Raw genomic sequence first — 26,533 nt, 5'->3', positions numbered from 1 at the left:
TGGTTAAAGAGGAGATAAAACCGCTACAAAGAGACACAAAGTGACAAAAAAAATGACCACGAGACACAAAACCACCACAAAGAGACACAAAACCACCACAGACACAAAACAACCACAGACAAAAAACGACCACAGACAGACACAAAACGACGACAAAGAGATACAAAATGACTACAAAGAGACACAAAACAACCACAAAGAGAAACAACGTGACTTCAAAGGGGAAAAAATGACCACAAAGAGACAAAAATGACCACAAAGAGACACAAAACAACTAAAAAGTGACGAAAAATGGCACAAAGATGCTTAAAATGTCCAAAAAGAGACACAAAATGACCAAAATGACACAAAATGAGCATAAAAAGACAAAAAACAATGACAAAGTGAAATAAAACAAACACAAACTAAAAATACATGCAGAGACAAAAAAAGTAACAGAGACAAAAAACAATGAGAAAAAAGGAAGGCAAAGTGACAGAAATGAATGCAAAAATATCAAACAAACACAGACAGAAAAATGAACAAAAAGACGTAAAATAATGTAAAATTACCACAAAGAGCTTAAAAATATTCATGAATATACAAAAAGCCGTACAAGTATACACAAATACACAAAAAACAATGACAAAGACTGAAAAAAACAAAAAAATTACGAGACAAAAGACAAAAATTCAACACAGACAAAAAATAACATAAAATGACCTCAAGCAGGCTAAAAATGATCACAAAGACACAAAATGAATACAAGGAGATAAAAAAACTAATCTAGTCGGCAGGTTTTGGGGTTCAGAGGTTTAATTTTTGCCCAGCGGACAGTGAAAGTGTTAATCTGCAGAGAGAAGGATCTGCAAGGAGCAGCAGCGATTAATGGATAATCTGTTTGATCCTCTGATACACAAATAAAACCTGCAGCCCAGAGGCATGCTGGGAGATTAAAACAGAGTCTGACACAGGAAGAGAGACGTCCAATCACAATAAACACAAAAAAGGACCACAAAGGTATAAAAAACAAACTCTAAGAGACAAAAAAACGAACATAAAGAGACTAAAATCGATGAACAGACTAAAAATCAACACAAAGATGTAAAATTATCACAGAGACAAAAAATATTCAGAAAGATACAAAATAACCACAAGGATACAAAAATTTAACAAGACAGACAAAAAGAGAAAAAAATTGACAAAAAAATGATACAAAGAAAAAAAAATCAGTGTCAAAGAGAAAAAAACCAAAGAGAAGCAAATTTACATAAAATTACCACAAAAAGATTAAAATGGTAACGGATACAAAATTGGACACAAAGAGACAAACACTATGACAAAAATACAGAAAACTAACACAAAAGGACGCAGTGTTATGTAAAATCTACTATAAAAAGATTAAAAATGTAAAAAAAAGACACAAAATAACCACAAAGACACAGAAAACAACCATTGACAGACAAGAAATACACACAAAGGGACAAAAAAAATTCAGAAAACTAACACAAAAAGATGCAAAATGACCACAAATAGGCTAAAAATGTACAAAAGATACATGACCACAAAGAAACAAAAAATGAACGAAAAGAGACAAAAAACTAACATAAAGTGACATTAAATATTATCAAAGATATAAAAACAAACACAAAGTGACCAAAACATTATGCAAAATTATCACAAAGAGATGCAGAATTCCGCAAAATTACCATAAAAATATTAAAAATAAAAGAAAAACATACAAAATAACCAATAAGACACAGAAAACAAACCCTAAGAGACAAGAAATGAACACGAGACAAAAAATATAGAAAACTAACACAAAAAGATGGAAAATGATGTTAAATTACCACAAATAGACTAAAAATGTTCAGAAAGATACAGAATCCCCACAGGGATACAAAAAACTAACATAAAGTGACATGAAATATCAAAAAGAAAAAAACACAAAGACAAATTGACCGAAAAATTATGCTAGATTTCTATAAAAATATTAAAAATGTCAAAAAAAGATACAAAACAACCACAAAGATACAGAAAACAAACACAGACAAAAAATGAACACAAAGAGACCAAAAATATGAAAAAATATAGAAAACTAACACAAAATTGATGAAAAATAGACTAAAAATGTTCAGAAAGATACAACATGACCACAAGGATACAAAAAATTAACACAGAGACAAAAAACTAACATAAAATGAGATGAAATATTAAAAAAAGATATAAAATTAACACAAAGTGACCAAAAATTACGCAAAATTACCATGAGGCCACAAAAATGATGACAAAGATGCAAATCAACTCCAAAATACTAAAATCAGCTAGAAAGAAGCAAAAGGTTCAATTTGACCACAAAATTTACCACAGTTTTATGTTCCTGTCAGTTCCTGTAACTGTGAATATCATATTAGAATATTTAAAACAATTATTACAGTGAATTACCAATAGAAGTATTAATCATGTACAGTTTATAGTTTGAACCAAACTCCATTCATTCTCCTAAATGACCCGCATTAACCACAGCCGACCTTTAATTACTCAGCCCAACGCCACGGCTGAGAATCAGCAACTTTGTCTGAAGTTTCTTAATCAGATCAGCAGCTCGTCCTGTCAGCAGTTAGATCAGAGCTTTAATTAGATCCACAGCGGACGTAATGATTCAGAGTCGTCGTGACAAAGAGACAGAGAAAGAACACAGAGACAGAAAACAGTGACGAGGAGACAAAAAACTAACAGAAAGAGACAAAATATTATGAAAAAGAGACAGAAAACAAACAGAAACGGATGTAAAATGATGCAAAATTAGTACAAAGAGAGAAAACGTTCACAAAAAGACCACAAAAATGCAAAAAATGAACACAAAGACACAAAGGCAAACAGAAAGGGACCAAAAAAATGAGAAGAAAGCTACAAAAACAATGACAGAGACAAAAAATTATGAAAAAGAGGCAGAAAGCAAACACAAAGGGAAATGATGTAAAATTAGCACAGAGAGATGAAAAATGTTCACTAAAAGACAACAAGGATATGAAAGACAAACAAATGACACAAACACAAATAGAAAGGGACAAAAAAAATCAACAGAAAGTGACAAAAACATTGACAGAGACAAAAAACAGATATAAAATTATCAAAAGGAAAAAAATATACACAAAATGACGCAAAAATGATTACAAAAAAGTTCAAAATGTCAAAGATAAAACTACTTCTAAGACATAAGTTGACCACAAAGATGCAAAAAATTATCATAAACTATGACAAAAAAGACAGATAACTGCCACATAAAGATGCAAATTTACTATAAAGAGACTGAAAAAGACACAAAAAGGCCACAAGGAGACAAAAACTAACAAAAGACACAAAAACTAATAAAATTGAAAGCGACAAAAAAAAATTGACAGGAGAGTAAAAAGGAATCCAGTGACAAAATCAAACACAAAGATAAAATTAACTGAAAGCGACAAAAACCAACAAGAGTAGAAAGGAATGCAAAGTGACAAAAATTAACACAAAAATACAAAACGGAGACAAAAAATGAACAGAAATACGTAAAAAGATGCAAAACTAGCATAAAGAGAATAAAAATGTTCATAAAGATACAAAAAAACAAACACAAAGATCGAAAAAACAAACAGAAAGAAAAAACATTTACACAAAGAGACCAAAAGAAAACAGACGTGCAAAATGATGTAAAATTACCACAAAGAGACAAGAAATTAACACAAAGAGGCAAAAATTGATGCTAAAGAGACAAAAAACTAACACAAAATGAGAAAATTAGCACAAAGAGATTAAATATGTTCACAAATATTATAACCGATTGAGAGGTTTAAGTTAAATATAGTGATCTGATTGTATACCTTTCATTACAGCGTCATCTTGTCAAACTGGATTTTTATTTTCTATAAATATCATATCTCCAACACCTTTGGATAAATCCAGTGTAGACATTGTTAATGTGGTAAATGACTATTGTAGCTGGAAACAGCTGATTTTTAATGGAATATCTCCATAGAGGTACAGAGGAACATTTCCAGCAACCATCACTCCTGTGTTCTAATGCTACATTGTGTTAGCTAACGGTGTTGAAAGGCTCATTGATGATTAGAAACCTCTTGTGCAGTTATGTTAGCACATGGATAAAAGTGTTTTCATGGAAAACATGGAATTATCTTTTTGAACGGTAGTGTATGTCAACTTTAACTCATTTAGAGCACCATTAACTAATTTAGAGCAACTTAAATCGCCAAAAACATTGCCTTAAACAACATTGGTCAATGTGTTTTCTTTACATTTTGGGATATTTTTGCTTAATAACCACATCTTCTTTGAGACTAATGTCTGTCATTTGCTGTATTTGTTTTACGTCTTTATGAGGTCGATTTCGTCCTGAAGTTGGGAAACAGACGACAGATCAGGCTGATAGCGTGTCTGTGACCGTGGCATCATGAGTTTAAATGGTTTAACTGGATCACTACCAACAGCTCTAAGCCCATTACTGACCGTGACTGATCATGACAGCAGCTGCAGGGAACTCCTCAAGATCACAGAAACTCAGACCATCCAACATCAGCACAGATCACAGCAAAGAAGGAAAAACCATGTTTGAAAATCTGATGTGAACACAGCCGTTTTCTGTGGAATTTCAGTTTCCTTTACAAGTTCAGTAAACTTTACCCCACTTTGATGCATCCTGATTGGTTGGTGTTTATCCTGCAGGTTCAACAAGAGAAAGTTTAGACTTTTAAAGATCTTTTCTTGATCAAACCGTCTATAGAGGTCAATGAAAACAAGCCGGATGTGTTTATATTGAAAATATCATATTCAGTGATTCCAGCTTCAACTGGGAGAATTGGTTGCTTTTTTAAATTTTAGTTTAGACAAAACAGGTTATTATCCAACACTGTATTGAGCAAATCCATATTTTATTGTGTTCTAACTCCATATTACAGTTATTTTATAGACTTTTAATTCAGATTAGTCTCTCAGTCAGTGTGTTTTATGGCCTCATTTTAATTGTATCGCTCTTTGGTTCAGTTCTAATAGTTTTCAAATGTGTGTTATGACTAAATTTGGATTTGGAATGACAAACTGCAGCCCTACCAACAATAATTCCTAATAATATCACTAATTATGGGCCTGCTTTAACCCATTGATGCACAACATGGGCTAAAAGTGACCAAACCGATGGAAAATGGGGATCTCCCGACCCACACTGGGCATCAAAGGGTTATGTGACTTTTGGAAGTCAAGATGTGTTGAGGATTTTCCTGCTGGTTTTAGCTCAAGTCACATTTTTCTTTCTTTCTTTCTTTCTTGCAGCTTTGACAGTCGGGGAATTGGGAGAAGAATGGGGGAACCGAACCTATGACCGCTGCATGGGTTCAAGTGCCCTCAAATCACATTTTATATCTTGCTGTAAAACTTCTGCAGGTTCTAAAACACGTTTAGGACGTTTGAAGGCCGGTACAGATCTGAAATGGGGGAACCTCCCTGTCTGAAGCAGGTCGACCCAATCAGCTGGTTATATAACCATCCTGCTTCCAGGTCCGGCCCGACTCCCTCACCTGAACTCGGCAGCTCCTCCTCTGGCCTCTTTGCTCGGGGCTCCCTGCAGAAGGCGGCCTGATCTCATTAGGGAGTTATTTTAGGTGCCTTCTTGATTCTTCCTCTGTGACCTAAGAGGGTTAGAGTCCTGAGGGCTGCTGTGAGCTGCAGAGTCGCTGCAGCCTGGAAGTGGGCCGGCTCGAGCCTCCTGCTGCTCCAAGACTCTTCCATCTGATCCCGTAGAGGATCCATCAACCGGACTGCTGACAAAGTTGTGGCACATCGACCCTTGCCTCGGTCCCGTCACCATCCTCTTTCTCTGCTCGAGGTTTTGGCCTCCTGCTCCTCGCTGCAGCCATGGGGAACCACGGCTCCAACCTGGACGACATCCTGTCCGAGGACATGCACCACTGGTACAACATGTTCATGAGAGAGTCTCCGTCGGGCCTCATCACGCTGTTCGAGCTCAAGGCCATCCTGAACCTGAAGGGCATGAGCGAGAACGCCAACAGCTACGTGGACCAGGTGTTCTTCACCTTCGACATGGACGGGGTGAGTTCAGAGCAAACACACAGCAGGTCAGGATCACCGGATCAGAACCAGTCCGACTCAGAAAACGATCCTGAAATATATGAATCTGCTCCTTTTCTACTTGACAGTGTGTCCACATTTACATCTTCATGCAGTAACAGTACAAAAATATTTACATGTTTAGGCAGTAAAAGAATTTTCTCAGTTCCTTCTTGTAGAAATCAAAAAATGTTCTAATTTCCATGTAGAAAAAGTTCTAAAATATTATCAACTCCATGCAGCAAAAGTACAAAAATATTCTCAGCTTTATGCAACAAGTGCAAAAAAATCTCTCATCTTCATGTAATAAAAGGTCACAAATGTTCTCATCTTCATTCAGTGAAAGTACAAAATTATTCTCATCTTCATGCTATAAAAGTACACAAATATTCTCATTTTCTTGAAGTAGAAATACAAAAATATTCTCAGCTTCATGTATTAAAAGTACAAACTAAATTTTCACCTTCATGCAGTAAAAGAGTTTTCTTGGTTTCTTCTTGTAGAAATCAAAAAATGTTCTAATTCCCATGTAGAAAAAATAGAAAAAAATTATCTTATTTCTTCTTCATGCCAAGAAGTACACAAATATTTTCATTTTCTTGTCGTACAAATACAAAAACATTTTCATCTTCATGTAGAAACATTTAGTCTTTCTTGCAGTACACATACATCAATATTTTCATCTCTATATAGCTAAACTACAAAAATATTTTGATCTTCTTTCATAAAAAGTTGCAGCAAAACTACAAATATTTCCTCAGCTTCATGCAGTTAAGGTTGCCGTGAAAGTACAAAAAAATATACTCAGCTTAGCGGAGTAAAAATACAAAAATATCATTATCTTTGTGTAGTAGAGGTACAAATATATTTTCATCTACATGTAGGAAAAGTTGCAGTAAAACTACAAATCCATTCTCAGCTTTATGCAGTAAAAGTACAAAACTATTCTCATCTCCATGCAGTAAAAGTACAAAAATATTTTCATTTTCCTGCAGTAAAAGTTGCAGTAAAACTACAAAACTATTCTAATCTTCATGCAATAAAACTACAAAAAAAACCTCTAAGACCCGCGTATTAAAAGTTGCAGTAATGGTACAAAATGATTCTCATTTTCATGCAGTAAAAGTACAAAAATATTCTCATCTTTATGCAGTAAAAGTACAAAAACTCTCAGATCCGTATAGTAAAAGTTGCAGTAATGGTACAAAATTACTCTCATTTTCGTGCAGTAAAAGTTGGAAAATATTCTCATCTTTATGCAGTAAAAGCAAACAATTTTTAGTTTCTACCAATTTAATTAAGGATTATTTTTTCTCATTTTAACTCAAACCTTTTCACGTATTACTGCATATTTTTCTACTTTACACTAATGTATTTAAACATTACAAAAACCCATAAGTGTGTCCTGTTACTTTATCTGATCTCCATGATGACATATCACTGAACATTCTGGGAACATTGAATGCAGGACGTCCAGTGTGATCAGTGAAAGTAAAAGAGAATGACTGCATGCTGGGTCAAGCTGCATGGTTCTGTCTGTGGAAGGAACTGAGCTTTATTTATTTATAAGGCTCTCGATTGATTGGATTAAGCTGCAGGTGGCGGATGCTTTTACTCACCGTGGGAAATCCAGTTTTACTTACTGCAACCTGGAATAACTTCATCCTGGAGGACAAATCAGGTTTTTATTTCCATCTAATCTCACCTCCTGGTGCTCGATTTTAGCTGATTGTCTGAAATCTTATCGGGTTTATCTTTCCCATGTGGTTTTATTACTTTACTAATTTGCATTTTATGAGATTTTTATCACCAGTTTTTCTTATTTGTGTCTTTTCTTGCTATGTTGTAAAATGAGGTGCTGACTTCAGATTCAAGAAGTCTTCATTTTTTTTTTGCAGAAATAGCAGAAATTTTCTTTTTTCTCTTATGAGTATTGCAGGAGAGCAGCTCAAACACACTGTGCAAAGTCAAAATGACTGTCATTTGGTATTTCGATGACAAAAGTAACATTTAACTAAAAAAAATGTTCCTTTTCACTGTAGAAAAAAAACTAAACTCCACCCCCACTGCTCTGTTTCTGTTTAACCTCCACATTCATGTATATGATCAGAGCCTTTGAGAAGCCACTGATGTTGTAATTTGTCATTCAGGACGTCCAGGAGCTATAATAGTCGACATAATCAGACCTGCGGCTCTTTTTAGGGGTTCTGGCTCAGGAACTGCAGAAGGAGGAACTTTAAAGAGCTCTAACGTAACTCCGGTGTCGGACAAACAGATTTTTCTGTTCAGGATCAAAGTCAGAAATCAGACCGAGATCATTTTAAAATCAGTTTTCTTAGAGATGGACTCGATGGACTCTGTATTTATTTATTTACTGCAGAGTCATCTGTTTTTATGTTTCAAAGGCCCTGATTTGAACTTCAAGCAGTTTCTGGGCTTTTTTTCCCACATTTTTCCTCACTATAGGCTCATTTTTCACTGTATTATAAAGTCCTAAACCTCTAAGGAAACAGAACAACCATGACTATACTCAGAATGTCTTCTCTGCAGTATGACACGGTTATGAAGCTATAAATATATAAAAAAAATAGAAAAAGAATTAGCTATTTCACAAAAAATAACTGAACACAATAGACAAATTGTGATTTTAAATATTTTAGAAATACAACTATTTACATTTTTTTACAGCCTCTACAAACTAGTTCAAAAGGACTCAAAATATGTCTAAAATAACTGGAAAACTGTCCAAAATTACTTTAAAAAATTGGAAAATGACTCCAAGTTTGTTCAAATTGACCATTTTTAAGTTAAGGAAAATTTGGGTCATTTTGAAGAAGTTTTATTTTAGTTTTGGGTCTCTGTTCATCAGCTATAGAAAGATGTTTCACTATGCTGGATGGATCTCCACTAACCTCCTCCTCTGTTCACTGTTTCTGAGCCATGCTGCATTTATTTTAGTGATTCAGTTTTTTTAATTTTCCTCTCTGCTCCGTGAACACACTGCCAGTAAAACACAGGATGCCTTAAATCATAAAACATGAAAAAAAGTTGCATTTCTTTGGTTATTCACTATAAATAACATCTACAGGTGCAACCAATACTGGAAAAGTGCTTCAGCTTATTTAAGTGTTTACAGCCTCTATAAACTGTGTGTTTCACCGTGCTGGATGTATCCTCCAACAACCTGCTCCTCTGTTCACTGTTCTTTAACCCACTTTACTGATCCACTGAGTTTTATTATACTTGACGTGTAAATAAAGGGATATTATTGACATATCATGATTTTAACCTCAGTTTTGGTCAATTTTCCTGACAGAATGGCCTCATTTGGACGTTTTGCAGGTTTAAATGGTTAAATAATTAAATTATAGCTGATAAAGTGTCATCAGGGTCCAAAAGAGTTTCCTAAAAGGACTTTCATGGTGATTCTTGCTCCAGTAAACCCAACGTTTCTGCTGCATGTTGGTGGAACAACAGCAAAAATACCTTCAGAACGTTAAACAAATTATTTCCCTCCATGATGTAAAATTTCCGCCGGTTTCTGTCTGATTTACCTCAAACGAATTCAGGACGAACACCTTTAGAGTCAACAATCTGCTTATGTTTTGTTCTTCAATTTAAAATTTTTGCATTATTAACTCAAACATAAAGTCCAGGTACTGATAACTTCCTTCAGGCTTAACATTAAACTGTGCAGGTGTTAATAGCTCAGTATCTGGTGGTATTTTAGGAAAAATAAGAATAAAATTGCCTGAGAATGAGCTAAAAAATACAAAACCTGTAAAAAAAAAATAAATAAATAAATAAATAAATAAATATATATATATATATATATATATATATATATATATATATATATATATATATATATATATATATTTAGATATGAATAATAAGAAATAATAATTTAAAAAATAAATCTGATGTATTTTTGCAACAGTGGGTTTTACAGGGTTAAACTTGTTTATTAGTATAGTTTGTGTGGGGAACCTTAAGGGGTTAAATCCTGAAATGGGAGACAGATGTGTAACAGCAAGGAAAAAATAAAACATTTAATTTTCTTATTTAACCCTCCGAACCCCAAAACCTGAGTATGAAAGGATACTTCTGTAAAAATAAAGTAAAATCACCAAAATTACACTATTTATAAGAGAATGGAACTGTAAAAACATAACTAAATTGTTGAATTTTTAGTTTTTCTAATCATGCATGATGTTCCATCGGTGAGTTTAACCAAATCTAAGCTTCAAACTTGCGATATTTCCTGAAAATCACTTTATTCTACCTGGCCAATAATAAATCATTTACACCAGGTTTTTGGAGAAAAAAAGGTCTATTCTCCTCGAGAAACGCGTGAAGTCATGACTGACTTTTCAGCTGAACTGCAGGCAGTGTACCCACAGATACTTCTACTACTTTTCTTTTTTATTATTTCTATCATTCTTGTGGTCTCGTACTGCACAGTAGACATTTCTGAGTATAGTCCTGGTTGTTCTGTTTCCATACAGGTGCAGGACTTTATATTTCAGTGAAAAATGAGCACACGATGAGTAAAAATGTGAAGGAAAAATAAAACTAAAACATCCAGAGACTGCTCAGAGTTCAGAGGAGAGAAAAACTAAAAGTCTTCTTTTCAGATTTCATAAATTTAGGACACCAATTGATGAATATGATCAAGTTGCTGTTATAAAATATTTAAAAACTAGGTTGTTACCGTGGAAACGCAGGCAGCAGGACTTCCCTGCGTCTAATTGGCTTACATCGTTAGCATGGAGAGCTGGCCGACTAAGTGGATTCAGACAGTGGAGCGATGAAGCTCAGGGAGGACGTTCTGAGAGCTCAGGAAATATACCTGATGAGGAGAACGACACCAGGAGATCACAGCATTAATGTTGGTTCAGTCATTTCTATTTCACATCAGCTTCTACCCGTTTAGACTTTTACGAACACGTGGTCATTTCTGTAAACAAACGGTGCCTCTTTGATTGCTGCTGGTTAGGATTTAAATAATAAAATATTACAAGTATAAACACTCAGTGGGAGAGAAAAAAGTAAATTCCTTCATCTGTTTCAGTTTGAGCTCCATAAATTAAAATAAATTATTAAAATAACAGTCATGTTTCTGCTGTTTATAAACTGAAACAGAAATCAAACTTATTGTAGAAAATAACGTAAATTATGTTTCCACAAATTATTTAAACCCAACTCGTTATTATCGAATCTTATCAAATGGAACTTATTTTATTTCTTATTTTGCTTTATAATATTAACTTTTATTTAACAATTATTATTTTACATCTGTTTCCTGTCACTGTACTTCATGTCACCTTTTCATTTTTTAAATTTCATTTCTTTTTAAATACATACGGCCACTTTCCATTTTTATTTTTTGTGGTCAGTTTTTTCTTTTTTTTTAGCTCAAGATATATTTCTTTTGTAAATTAACTAAGTCACTTTTTGGATTTTGTCATACTTTTAAATTTTTTATTTTTTTAACCTATTTTAATATATATTTTAATGCATTTTTTCATTCATAAGGTCTCTTTCATTTTGTATCTTTTTTCTTCAAAATGCCATTTTTTTTATTTTAAGCTTTTTTTATTTCATATTTCAACTTTTTACTTTTACATGTCCAGAAGTCACTTTATTTATTCTTAAATGTCCCTTCATTTTTATTTGATATTATTTAAATTTTACAATACAACCTCTCTTTTACTCAATGGAATTTTTAAATTTTATATTTCATAATGCTATTTTTTTTTAAAGCAAGACAACTTATTTCATGACATGTCAAAGGTAAAACAAATGACAAAATCATTTTCAAATAGGTACTTTTTCATTTTTTGTTTCTTGACGTCAATTTTCAATTTATTCTTTAATGTCATATTTAATTTCAGAACATCACTTGTTAAAAATTTCATACTGGACCTTTTATATATGACTTTAGACATATTTCACGATTTTAATTTAAATCATTTCACTTTTTTAATTTTGTCTTATTTTTATATCAGAATGTCATTTTTCCTTCTTAATATATTTAATTACTTAATCTTACATTACAAAATCACATCCACAGCTAGTTGATTTATATCATTAACACAATTTATTAAAGTTTTTTTCTATTAAATTCCATAATGTCTTGTTAAATGCATTTATTATTGATCACAAGCAGACAAACTAGAACTCTGACTAAATAAATCCCAACACCGACTTTCTCTGTTTCATGTTTTCTGCTTTGAGTTTTGATGCTGAGCTTTAACTTTGGAAACAAGAAGAGGGTATGACTTTTATATGATCTCCAGAAATCGTAGGTAGTGACGTCTGGGTGACATTTTGCCTCCTGATTTGTGTCTGTAGGACGGCTACATCGACTTCGTGGAGTACATCGCAGCCATTAGCCTGATGCTGAAGGGAGAAATCAACCAGAAACTAAAATGGTATTTCAAACTGTTCGACCAGGACGGCAACGGAAAGATCGACAAGGAGGAGCTGGAGACCATCTTCTCGGTAAACGACACACAACATCATCACACGTGAAGACAAATCCTCATCCAACAAATTTAGGATTTCAATCTACCAACAACTTTATGAATTATGAAAGAAACATCTCATGATGAAAACAAGAAAATGTCTCAAATGTTTGATTAATAAATAAAAAACTAAACAAGGACGTAAATAACAGACAAATATAAAAGTTAATCAGTGTTTTTAAACTGAATATCTTTGAGTTGTTGACAAAACTAGGTATTTGTCATCTTTCTGGTAACACTCATCAACATTTTTTCACCATTTTAGAGAACAAACATCAAAATGGTTCATTCAGAAAACGATCAACGATAAAAATAATTGTGATAATTACAGCCAAAGTTTAATTGCAAAGAAGCTTCAGAACCAAACATTTAACCCTCTGAACATCTGAACCTGCTGGAGGGTCAGATAATTTCCCAAAATGACACCATTTACCAGCAAGAAACTATAAAAATGGAAAGTATGATTGGATTTTTCAACTTTCTGACGGCACCTGAACTACTCACCAGCAACATGCCATACTATCAGAAAACAAAATCTAAATGTTTAATTTAAAAACTCACCAAAAATGAACCGTTTGCACCAAAAACATCCTGTAAAATACAAAAACTTCAGCACTCCTTAACACAACTGAGAAGCCATGACTGACTCAGATTTGTCTAACAGTCATGTGACAATAATTAAAAATGTAAAAAAAAAAAAAAAAAAACTACACAATAAAGTTTTAATGCAAAGGAGCTACAGAACCAAACAGTGCAACCCTCTGAACCTCCAAACCTGCTGGAGGATCAGGACGCTTCCCAAAATGACACCATTTACCAGCCAGAAACTGTAAAAACAGAAAGTATGGTTGGATTTTTCAACTTTCCGACGGTCCCTGAACTACTCACTAACCCTACTCACATGTTGTTCTGTCAGAAAACAGAATCTAACCGTTCGCACCAAACACATCCTGTAAAATACAAAAAATTGAGAGCTCCTCAACACAGCTGAGAAGCCATGACTGACTCAGTTTTGTGACAATAACTAAAATAAAAAACAATAATTTTTTCATGAAATGGAGCTACAGAACCAAACAACGTAATCCTCTGAACCTCCAAATCTGCCAAACAGTCAGAAAGTCAGGTTATATTTGAAAATATTCCAAAATGACACCATTTACCAGCCAGAAACTGTAAAAACAGAAAGCATTGTTGGATTTTTCAACTTTCCGATGGTCTCTGAACTCAGTTGTGATATTTCAACAAAATCACTTTATTCTACATGTTTCATTTAAAAATTCACCAAAAATGAACAATTCGCACCAAACAAATTCTGCAAAATACAAAAAATTCAAAGCCCCTTACCACAACTGAGAAGTCATGACTGACTCAGGTTTGACGATTAGTCATGTGACAATAACTAAAGTAAAACAACAATAAAGCAAATAAAAATAAATGTACCAAGGCTCCAAAACGGTGAACAGAGGAGCAGGTTGCTGGAGGATACATTCAGCATGGGGAAACATCTTTCTATTGCTGGAAAAACAGAGTTTACAGAAGTCATAAAGAATGTAAATAATAAAGTATCTAAAGTATGTGGCACCTTCATATCTTTCCCAGTGTCGGTAACACTTGTGGACACTTGGAGAAAGGATTTAAATGTCCTTTGTTTTTTATGATTTAAGGCATTAAAACTGCACAGAATATATTTCTGAGTTGTTATGTTTCCATAGAGGTGCAGGATTTTAAACTGCAGTGAAAAAAGATTAAAAATGCTACAAGAACATTCACAGATTACTTTGAGTTTTAAGCACGTTTCAAATCTTGCAGCCGAGCTGAAGGTTAAACTTCTCAGATTCTTGTGATCTTTTGAATGTGTTTCATTCAAATCCAGCAATCATCTGATTTTATTTCTGAATGAAGTCTCCTCAGATTCTGCTGGTTGTTCCTCCTGTGAGCTCAGAAAAAGACCCTGGAAATCTGTCAGACCTCATCAGGCTTGGAGAACTTGAACCGACCCTAAAGGCCAAGGAGAGGCAGAAAGTTGGACACTTTTCTATTTTGAATCCCCATCTTAAATGCTGTTTAAAAATGGTAGAATCAATGAATGAATGCAGCAGAGGATGGTTCAATTTTTACACTTTCATTCATTCTCAGTTTTTCTATTCAGAGAAAAAGTCTAAAAATTGTGGCATAACGCGGGTAGAATATTTACTCCTGAAGGTATTTTATAGCTTCAAAGGTTGAAGATTAACTCAGCAGACTTGATTTTCGTCACTTCACACTGTTCAGACAGCGAACTGACCCTCAGTCTGCAGCCCCGACTGAAAACTGGGCTGGATTAGCTCTGAAATTAGACGAGTGTTAATCTGCTGAATGAGCTCAATCTATCAGCTGACAGGAAGCCGCTGGAAGTGGGACAGGGGACTCCAACCCAGTTAGCCGAGACATTAAACCGTCCTGAGGGACATCAGACAGAAACCAGGCAGCTGTGGAGCCTCCAAAGAAAGTCAAACCACCACCTGAGCTTATGATTAAACGTTGAAAGGATTCCTACACTGTGTTTAACCTGCAAAATTACAATCATTGCACATGTTTCAGTGTTGAATTTTCATCTGGAAAATGGGTTTGCCTCATTCAACCTGAAGGTCCAGCACAGAAACATCACAAATAAAAGTATTTTAACCAGTCAGACGGTCCACTTCTACGCATAAAATCGACGTGCATAGTTAGTCAAAACATTATAAAAAAGTAAAAAAGCCAGTTGAGTATCCAAACGAACAGTTGATTTAGTTAAAATGAGATGTAAATTGTGAATATGGACTAATAAAATCTTGAGAGAAAAGGAAAAACTCCTAAAATTTGCAGGTGACAGAAATGGATGAAGAGTTTCGTTCCACTAAAATAAAAAAAATCAAATTGTTGACGTTGAAATGCTGCACAGAGGATATTTCCAGTTTGCACACGGTATGTTTTGGCTGCTATTCTGCAAAATGCATAAGAAACAAAAGAAAATCAACGCCTTGTTTATTGGTGTAGTTCATGTGGGACATTTTAAGGGGTTAAATCTTTAAATTGGAGTGAGATGCGTAATACGAAGGAAAAAATAACACATTCAATTTTCTTATTTAACCTCAAAAGTCGAACATGGACGGGTAATTATTTTTCAAAAAAAAAAATAAAATCAGCAAAATAACACTATTTACCAGAATGAAGCTGTGAAAACAGAAATAAATTGTTGGATTTTCGATTTTGCGTCAGTTCTAATCATCTACAGTGGTGGAAAAGTTTTTGGACACCCTTAAAATTTTACATAATCTCAAATATTATCAGGAAATATTTCTGGAAAATATTTCTTTGTGTTTCAAAAGGTGCGGCTGCATTAGGCAGACACAAACAAATACAAATTATGTTTGTTTTTGTTTGTGGTTTGCAAGAAAAACGAACAAAACTAAATTCTTGATCTGTCAGTTCTCAACATCGTTGGGATCAAAGTCAATAAATAACAAAGAATGTGTTCAAAACTGAACAATAAATCAGTAATCCATCACATCATTAAAATAATATTCAGTAGTCCTGCCATTAAAGTAGAGCTCCAATCCTGGCTGAATGTTCTCCATCAGCCTTTCACACTGCTGAAAGCTGATCTGGTCCCATTCTTCTTGATTTTTTAAGAAAAAAAAAAAAAACAGGCAAAAATAATGCACCTGATTTAGGGGGGAAAAAAAGTTTGACCTCTTCGACAAAACCATGAAGGCACGACTGAGGAAAATAAAACAGTTTGGATCAATAACATAAATGCACCACGGCTCAAAAACAGTGAACAGAGGAAGGAGATACATTCAGCATGGTGAAACATCTTTCTAGAGCCGATGTTCAGAGTAGTTCAAGTAAATTATCCATAACATGCAGAGCCACTAGTGGTGGTAACATGTGTGCAAAAATGTTGTACCGGCTGATTCCAGGTTTTATCAAATTTTGCAAAGCAAATATTGAAAAAAATGTAATTTCAATTGTTTTTTAAACAATTTATGGCATTATAACTGTATCATACAGCACTGAAGACATGTTTGAGTTCTTTCTACTTCTAGCCGTAGTTGTGCAGTTTCTACTGAGGTTCAGGACTTTATATTACAGTGAAAAATGAACCACAGGGAGGAAAAATATGACTGGAATAAATATAGATGAATAAAAAATAAATTAAAGTTAGCAGATTGAGCCGCTTATCGGATCCAATTTTTTTTCTATTCATCGTAATTTATTTTTTTTAAACAGATTTTGGTGAACATAAATTAATTCATAACACGGCTCTTTTTATCTGTTGTCGTTCTGTGATCTCGAACGATTTCCTGTCCACAATCTTCGAAATACTGAGGGGGACGTTTCCCCTACATGCCTCCTAAAGCTCTAGTTTAAATAAGCTTCTAAATAAACATCTACTCTACCGTTCAAAAGTTTGGGGTCACTTAGAAATGTCCTTATTTTTGAAAGAAAAGCATTTTTTTTCAATGAAGATAACATTAAATGAATGATAAATCCAGTGTAGACATTGTTAATGTGGTAAATGACTATTGTAGCTGGAAACAGCTGATTTTTAATGGAATATCTCCATAGAGGTACAGAGGAACATTTCCAGCAACCATCACTCCTGTGTTCTAATGCTACATTGTGTTAGCTAATGGTGTTGAAAGGCTCATTGATGATTAGAAAACCCTTGTGCAGTTATGTTAGCACATGGATAAAAGTGTGAGTTTTCATGGAAAACATGGAATTGATGGGTGACCCCCAAACTTTTGAACAGTGGTGTAGATAACATAAATATTACAGCAAAGTCTTGTATTGGAGTTTGTGTTTCTGGTTGCTAACATGAAGATTTTCATTTTTACCGCTCCAAACATCGGTTATCGCTCTACTTGATTAGAAATCATCTTGGAGCGTGAAAACCCCCCACTGGTTGAGCCCTACTTCTGAATCGGAGTTTAAATATTTGTGGTTTAAGCTTGCTTTGTTGCTGTTTATCTCCCCCTGCAGGCCATCCAGGACATCACACGAAACCGAGACATCGACCCCGAGGAGATCGTCTCGCTCATATTTGAGAGGATCGACGTGAACGGCGAAGGTAAAGAAGACTCAGCTGAAATAAGTACAGCTGTTACTGTAAATTTTAACACTATAAATACTGCCAGAGTACTGTGAAAGAGTCCTCACTTTAATTGACGGACTACACAATGGTGGAGTAGTTTGTGATGTCTTTAAAGTATTTAAAGAGATGCGAAACAACCACAAAGAGACACAAAACAGCTCCAAATATACAGAAAACAGACTTGTAAAACAACTACAGGGCCTCAAAATAGCTAAAAAGAGACATAAAATTACCACAAAGGGACACAAAGCAACCATAAAAGTGACGGAAAATGACCATAAAGAGACATACAACAGCTACAAAGAGGCACTTAACAGCTGCAGAAGATGAAAAACGACAATTTGATTCCGAAATGCCACAAAGCTACACATAACTACGAGACCTACAAATGTAAGAAATGTCCACAGACAGATGCAAAACAGCTACAAAGAGACATAAAGAGATATAAAGCAACCATGAGAGACATAAACGACACACAAAGAGACACCAAATGACCACAACAGCATGTTGTCCTAAATTACTCAAAGATCATCCAAACCGACCATTGAGTAAATATTTGTCCACAATGACTTGAAACCTGTTCAAAATTTCTGAAAACATGTTAAAAATCTTCCAAAATTTGTTGTCCTAAATGACTCAAAAGAAGTCCCACATAACCCTGAACAAGCCCAAGAAACTCAAAGTTTGTTCAAAATGATTCAGTTTGAACTAAAATTTGCCAATAATGACTCAAAATCTGTCTGTTCGGTTAGATTCTTCAAAATAATCACCCTTTGCTTTGATTACTGCTTTGCACACTCTCGGCATTCTCTGGATGAGCTTCATGAGGTAGAACCTGAAATGGTTCTCCAACAGTCTTGAAGGAGTTCCCAGAGATGCTGAGCACTTGTTGGTCCTTTTGTCTTCACTCTGTGGTCCATCTCATCCCAAACCATCTGGATTGGGTTCAGGTCAGGTGACTGTGGAGGTCAGGTCATCTCCATCATCTCCTTCCTGGTCAGAAATATTTACTCATATTGGATAAAGTTTGAGACGGTTTGGATGATTTTTGAGTAATTTAGGACACATTTCCAGTCACTGAACACAAGTTTCAATTCATTATCGAAATTTTAAGTCAATTACTACATTTAAAGTAGTTTTGGACAAATTTCAACTTGTTTTTTAAGTTATTTAAGACAGATTTTGAGTCATTATTGGCAATTTATAATTTGTTTGGACAAATTCAATCATTTTGAACGAATGCTGAGTTTTTTTGGGACTTGTTCAGGGTTATTTGGGACTTCTTTCGGGTCATTTACGACAAGATTTAACAAATTTTGGACATATTTTGAGTCATTTGTACCATTTTTAACGTTTTGGGAAAATTTGAGTAGTCTTGAACAGGTTTCGAGTCATTTTGGACTAATTTTAACTTGTTTTACAAATTATTTTGGACAGTTATTGAGTCATTATTATGACAATTTTAATTCAAATTGAATTATTTGAAGAATCTAAAATATAAAATGTGTTTTAACTGATTTCACACTTTTTTGTTTACTACATAATTCCATATGTGTTTATTCATAGATTTGATAACTTCAGTGAGGATCTACAATGTAAATAGTTATGAAAATAAAAGGCAAAACAAATGAGAAGGTGTGTCCAAACCATTGACTGGGAGTGTACATAGACCACAAACAGACACAATGAGACCCCAAAGAGACACCAAATTAATATAAAGAGACACAAAATGACCACAAAAACACAAAAATGATACAATGAGAGACAAATTATTACAAAGAGACACAAAACAAACACGATACACAAAACAACCACATAAAGATATACTAAATGACCACAGAGACACAAAACTACTACAAAGAGACAATTACTAGAAAAAGATTCAAAATGAACACAAAGTGACATAAAGTAGCCATAAAGAGACACAATAAAACCCCAAAGAGACACAAAATTACTATAAATAGAAACAAAATGACCACAAAAACACAAAAATGCTACAAAGAGACACAAATTATTACAGAGGCACAAAACAAACACACAAAGAGACACTAAATGACCACAAAGAGATGCAAAACAGTTGCAAAGAGACAAAGACATTTAACGCAACTAAAAATAGATACAAAACAACTATGAAAACAACTATAGAGACTCAAAAGTGCTACAAAGATATATAAAATGAACACAAAGAGACACAAAACAACCGCAAGAGACACAAAACAGACACAGAAAGAGACACTAAATGACCACAAAGAGACACAAACCTGGTACATAGAGACAAAAAATTACTGCAAAGGAAGACAAAGTTACTACAAAAAGATTCAAAATGAACACAAAGAGACACAAAATAGTCACAAAGACATTATTATAATTATCTCAAAAAACACAAACAAAATCAAGTGCAGATAAATTTCTTTGAGGCTGGCATTCAGGACCATGTTTTCAGTGAATGCAAGTCTTAAATTTATCAAATATCAGGGCTTCTAAAATATTTGGAATTAACTGTTTGTGTGCTTAAAGCCGTTTCATCCATAAAACTACGACCTCTGACCCCTCAGGTGAGCTGACACTGGAGGAGTTCATTGAAGGCGCCAAGGACCATGAAGACATCATGGAGACGCTGAAGAACCTGATGGACCTGACGCCCGTCTTAGTGATCATCATCGAAGGCCGGGCGGGATGAAAAGTCACCAGTTCAACCTCAAAGACTGACTGAATCCTCCGCTCCCCCACCCAAACACCAACAAACAAATCATGTCCACGGCGGACTGTGATTGATCGTCCAGCCTGCGATTGCACGGCTGCTCCGCCCCTCTTCGTCTTCAGCTATCGAGTTGAAAAAGGAACTTGTTTTCAATGCATACCTGAAGACTCTGCAGATCTGTTGTTCGTCTCACAAATCACAGAAACCCTTAAACACTTGAGTCTGACTGCAGCGATTTATAAAGACACCAAACCAATCAGACAAACTCAGAGCACAACAGGTTTCGACTGCATTTTACCGAGACAGATCTTTAACACGAAGGCTGATGTTTGGACACTTACAACAAAACCAACATTTTGGGGTTTGAACCAGATACAATTTTGTCCGAAAATGCTCAACCAAAGACAAAGTTTTCATTACATTTCTAGTGATGGTTCCAGTTTCCCTAAAATCTATTTACTGAGTCCAAAGCACCAAATATCTTCACGGATTAACAGTATTCTTTTTTACTTTCTCTTTGACCAGGTAGGCTCTGAAACCAATCAAAAATTCGCCAACTTTAGATGTGTTTTATTGCGATATCGAAAATATCTCTGTGCTGCTGTTCGCTTATATTCCTAAATTCCAGCATCCTAAATCAATGTATTCAAACTTTGCAGCACCACAATTTAAAAAAATGTAGAATATTTAGCATCTGCCACCACAAAACTCTAACCAACTGAACCAAATTAATTTAAATTCAACTTTCTCTGATAATATTGGTACCAAATGCCATTTCAAATTTTGTCAAATTTTGTTGCTGCCTGAGTTTAGACAAAACAAAACAAACTCATTTATTCTCCCCAAATTAATACATTTTTTTGCTTCACCATTGAAATACTATAAACTGACACCCAGCACTGAATGTTCTGCCTGAATTTCAGAGGAAATGTGTCCAAAATGAAGCACGAGACAAGTTGAATATTTTGGTGATTAATGGAATAATACAGCCATAAACCCACAGCGTGTTGGGTTAAAATATTTCTCATAAAAATGCAAAATATAAATGAAGAAATTTAAGGTTAGTATCTCAAAAGATTTTTAGAATGCAAGACAACAGGAAGGTACAGAAAACTGACTAGAACTGTCCTCTCAATACTATGCACATTTTAATGGTAAATATTAATTTCTGCTTTTGAAATGAAACCAAAAATTAGCTCTTCAATTATTTTCATCATCAATTAACCAGCTGATTCATTTAACGACTAGTCTTTTAATCTACAAAATGTCCGTCACGCCTTCTCAAAGTTCAAGATGTGTCCAAAATTTTGGAGGATTTTCTACAGTAATTGTTATTTTCTGACTACATTAGGCCACTGATCATGGTAGATTTCCATATATGAAGAGCTGATAAGAAGCACAGCAGCTGAGCATCACTTAAACACTTCAAACATCAGTTTCTTGCAGAACTTAGACGCACTGGAAAGGATTTCACAGGAGGAGGACTGCTGGGATTGTCGTGCCGCGATCTGCTGATCCTCTTAAAAGGTTCAGCAGCCTGAGCTGTAATAGAGCAGATTTACAGGCAGCGTCTCTGCCACTGGGTTGGTTCATATTTAAAGGACAGACTCAGCAGGTCGGAGGAACGAGACCGAACACTGAAAACACTTTAATATCAAACAGCAACTCAAAAACATGCTGGGAAGTTCAGTGAAAACACTTTCCATTACTGTTCTCCAGAACACAGCAGCAAGATCGTCCTCAACAACTCTACTACATCAGCTCGACTGGAATCAGGCCAAACCAGGCCGATCCAGGCCAAACCAGGCCGATTCAGGCCAAACCAGGCCACCAGGTCAGAGCAAAGTAATATCCAATTGAAGACTAGTTTCAAAAATAAAAGCCTTCAAATCATATTAATTGAGAGGTAATGTCCAAACAGACCTCCAGCCTGAATTTTAGATCATTTAAATTTTTTTTTTTTTTTTTTTTTTTTTTAAAAACTGATTTCTAGACCGATTCTTTTTGAATGGGAGTCAATAGGAGGCACAACAGAGTGGCTGCCAGTGGAACGGCACTTCAACCGATGAGACATTAAAACTATAGAAACAGAGAGAAGTCCAATAGGATCAATCTATCTAGTGGCTATTGATGGAACTGCACTTTAAACTACTTCTTAGCAACATCTCATGATGCAACATCAGTTTGACTTTAACTTTTACCAACTGAGCAGTTGTTTAAACTACTATTTAAAGGAACAGTTTAATTCCTCTCAAAGTCAATGTTCAGGAGTTTACTTTAGCTTAGCATAAAGACTAGAAACAAACTGTTAGCCTCGCTCAGTTCAAACAAACCAAAGTCCTCCTCTAAAGCTCTTTAACACGTCTTGTTTGTTCTATCTTCATAAAACCAAAGTTTCTTTCAGGAAACACTCTGGAACGTATAAAATCACAACATATTGTCACATATTTCTGTCTGAATGCTCAGTTTTATTGAGGAAGACAAAAGCAATATTTTTTTTACACTGGGGAAACATAAATAGTTCAAATACATTGTTTTATTTTTCTTTGCTGTTAGTTTTGTGTGTCTCGATCTACTGAGTTAGAGAACGTTTTTGTCATTCAGCTGCAACAACAGGACAAAATCCCATAATCCTAGCTGTAGGATTATGTACATAGATAATACCAGCAACTTTATTAAGTACAATAATCCTATAATAGCAATGCTTTTCAAATAAGATAATAACTGAGTCTTAGATAGCAGTTGTCTGTTTAAAAGAGACTAATTGTGTCCTTAGTATACGCTTGTATGTAAAGGAGTTCAGAGGTCTTACAGTCTGGGAAAAGATGCTCTTACATAAAGTCGTTTTCCATTGCAGGAACTTATGGGCCACGTTAAGACAACCTGAATGTTTGTGCATGTTCCCACCATGATTATCACCCCGGCAGAACCTCTCTTAGGGCCGTTGTCAAGGCAGAAAAAGTCCAGAGTAAGTATTTATGACCAGCTCTGAAAAACTACTGGGCAGGGGACAACTTTTCCGCCCTCGTAGAATACAAATCATTGCCATCTACAATTTACCAAACAGGTTAACATAACAAACCTTGATTTTTCTACTACCAATGTGCCCCTAGAACTGGAGGTAGCTCCAGTTACTACTGTTTGTTTTGGCGTATTCTGAGTTAACGCTGCAGTTAAAGTTTTTGGATCTTACAACACGGCGGAACCAGAAAGGCTGAAAGGGCAGATTAGGTGGCAGTTCCTCTACTTGACACCTTCCACAAATTCCTGCAGGGGAAAGATGCCGATGCAGAGTTCAGAAGTCTTGCATCCCAGAAAAGGAACCTCTTACATATGCTCAAGTTCCACTGAAAGAATTTGGATGAACTGTGAACCGATAGATTTTCGTTGATATATTTAATCTATTAAAATATATTAACCAATAAAGCAGAGAAAGAAGGATATTGAGAAGTTGTAGTACCTGGTTGCAACACCAGCTGGGGCCTCATACTGTTTAATGCTGCAGTGACCCGAGAAGGCAGTCACTAGTACTACCAGCAGTTCCATGGTGGTACCATTGAGCATTGTGGGAATCTAGCCATCATGAGAAAGTTACCTGTGATGGTTAATGCCTACCAGCCAACATTCACATGTTGTTGGAAGGCTAAAGTGCACTACGACAAAGTCATCATGGGATAGTGGCAGATGGTCTATGCCGGCAGAGCAGCTAATGCCACAGACATAACTGTATTCAGAGCAGTTTGATCAGAACAAGGACTGATGTCAACAGAGTCAATTTCGTGTTCTTCAAATGCTGTATCCCTAGCATGAATCTTTGTTCTAACCTCTTGTAGGGGGGTGTTCAGAGAAAAAATACTCCGAGCCATTGTTTTGGCACATTCGAAGTTAAAGTCTCAGTTGAAGCATCATATTCTATACCACAGTGGAAACAGAAAGGTCGATGCCAATTACAGTTCCAGTCCTGTAAACACTGGTGTCTGCCCTGAGTTCCTGCAGTAGAAAGCTACCTATAGCTTCGTAGTCTGGCTCTAGTCAGGGTTTTTTCTGGCATCCCCAAAAGTCCACTGAGCCAGGAACAACCCTGGTTCCAGTACCTTTTTCCAGAGAGCAGCAGGTGAAACAGTCCATGATGGTGATGAGAGAAGTCTGTGATAATCCCTGAGGCTTTCCTTAAGCAGTGTTGGTACAGGTACAAGTACAGGCAAGGTTCCCACGATTCTCTGTATCGTCTTGAATGAGGCGCTGCAGCTTTCATATAATACTCTCCATGACACCTCTTTAGAGACAGGAAGGAGAAGGAAGGAATTGCAAGCACTACTGTGCTTTCTTCAGTAGCAAAGAGTAAATGGTATACGCCCCAAAGAATTTGGTGCTTCCACAGACGTGCCGTCAAGCTGAAGAGAGGCACATGTTTAGATCTCTTATTTGGTCGACATTTGGTTGCACCAGACCAGAAGTTGGCGCATTTATTTTTCATTGCTGATCAGAGCCACCACTGTTGTGTTGTTCACATGCAACACACATTTGTGTTTCATTGTGGTTAACGGCAATGGACTGAGGACACAGAATGGACATGGAGTCCCAGTGAGCCCAGTTTAGATGTCCATGTTTGATCATGAAGTTTGAGTGTTTTAATCCTTTGTATTTTTATACGACGATGTGTGAGACCAGACCGAGATACCGGAGGGTGAATGTTTGAAGAGTAGTGACTACTGATTACAAACTTGATGCTTAGAGTTGAAGAAAGGAGGTCATAGCCATACATTCAGGTCCGATCTGTAGGTTAGCAAGGATGCTAACAGTTCTTACTGTGCAATAGAAATTCTTACAGTGAAAATGTGTCCTGTAAAGCACTCTATGTTCATGTTAACCAATCATGTTTTGTGTTGCCTTACCAATAAAGTTTTTGAACAAATTCTGCTGTTTTGATTTAATCCTCACATGCTTCTCGACTATAATAAACCCTTTTACCCATCCACCCATCTTCTTCCACTTGTTCAGAGTTGGCTGCAGGCTAAGAAGGGAATTCCAGACATCCGTTTCTCCAGAAACATTTTCCAGCTCCTCCTGAAGGATCCTGAGGCGTTCCTACATCAGATGAGAGTTATAATCCTTCCTTGAAGTTCTGTGTTTTTCCCAGTTGCCTGGAAAACCTCTAAAACAAGGTGTCCATGAGGCATCCTAATCCGATAACGAACCACCTTAGCTGGATCCTTTTAATGCAAAGGAGAGTGATTCGCTGAAGTTCCTCATCCTATCTCTAAGGCCAAACCCAGCCACTCTATACGGTTATTTTTTTGAGTTGCTACCCAGGGCTAATAAGTCAAGGTTCTCATGTAGGTCAACCAGCAAAATCAAAGGCTTTTTTCTACCAGAAACGATGGGGTTACGCCTTCTAAATCATGTATAAGTATCAGTTAATCACCGAAAGCTCCCTGCTGTTTTTCAAAGTAAACAATGTTCTGGGATGCCTAGAAGCTTAAAGTAACCTTAAGCAAATTAAGATTCCAGAAACTGCTGCTAAAGCAACGTGGTGCTGACCTTGAAGGCTTAGAATTCACTGTTCCTTGGCAGAAGAAGCAGGAACAACGGCCAAGAACGCCGATCAAGACTAAAAATGCTGAAGCAACGCGTGGCGAGCAAGGTGCAAAGTGAAAGTATGTGATAGATCAGGCTGCAGTCTCACAGGTATCATGCTTTAATATCCAGAGTTTATGATCAAAAACGTCCGAGCAAATCAGAGATGTTCAAGCAGAAGAAACAGTAACATGATGCTGCACCACCTGGGCGTCAGGTTTAATGCAGAACAGCATTTTTCTTAATAACGGAAGGCAAAAATGAAAGAGCGCAAAAATGACAAATGGTCAAAATTTGTCCAGTTAGTGTCCCAAAAGAAACTGTCAATAATCTTCCATAGTTCCCTCAGGCGCCTCGACCCCGCCGCTACAAACACACTACAAAAGGAGTGTTCTAAGACAAATTTGTAGCTTATAGTCCTATTTGCTCAGGATTAGTGTTACCTCGGGACCAATGGTGATTTGTAATAAATGCGGAGGATGTCTGTGATCTTAATCCCGTGCG

The 26,533-nt window shown here is 35.6% G+C and overlaps 2 protein-coding genes across 2 annotated transcripts in view; one reads left to right on the top strand and one right to left on the bottom strand.

Moving 5' to 3' along the window:
- The window catches only part of alg8 (ALG8 alpha-1,3-glucosyltransferase), a 48,611-nt gene that overhangs the window by 1,248 nt on the left and 20,830 nt on the right, over positions 1-26,533 (bottom strand). The gene's annotated exons all lie outside the window — the stretch shown is intronic.
- Positions 127-25,367, top strand: guca1d (guanylate cyclase activator 1d). The gene is made up of 4 exons (XM_035941558.2): positions 127-6,081; positions 12,457-12,606; positions 17,640-17,727; positions 20,307-25,367. Exons 1-4 carry the CDS (start codon positions 5,887-5,889, stop codon positions 20,429-20,431), a joined length of 558 nt encoding a protein of 185 aa, XP_035797451.1. The 5' UTR covers positions 127-5,886; the 3' UTR covers positions 20,432-25,367.

The sequence above is a fragment of the Amphiprion ocellaris genome, chromosome 14 (assembly GCF_022539595.1).
Source record: "Amphiprion ocellaris isolate individual 3 ecotype Okinawa chromosome 14, ASM2253959v1, whole genome shotgun sequence".
Taxonomy (NCBI): Eukaryota; Metazoa; Chordata; class Actinopteri; family Pomacentridae; genus Amphiprion; species Amphiprion ocellaris.
This window is presented reverse-complemented; position numbering and strand designations above follow the sequence as displayed.

Excerpts from the sequence above, each read along its gene's own strand:
- guca1d (XM_035941558.2), top strand. The coding sequence starts at position 5,887 with ATGGGGAACCACGGCTCCAACCTGGACGACATCCTGTCCGAGGACATG. Across the intron at positions 6,082-12,456 it reads TCACCTTCGACATGGACGGG|GACGGCTACATCGACTTCGT; the intron begins GTGAGTTCAGAG and ends TTGTGTCTGTAG. Across the intron at positions 17,728-20,306 it reads GATCGACGTGAACGGCGAAG|GTGAGCTGACACTGGAGGAG; the intron begins GTAAAGAAGACT and ends CTGACCCCTCAG.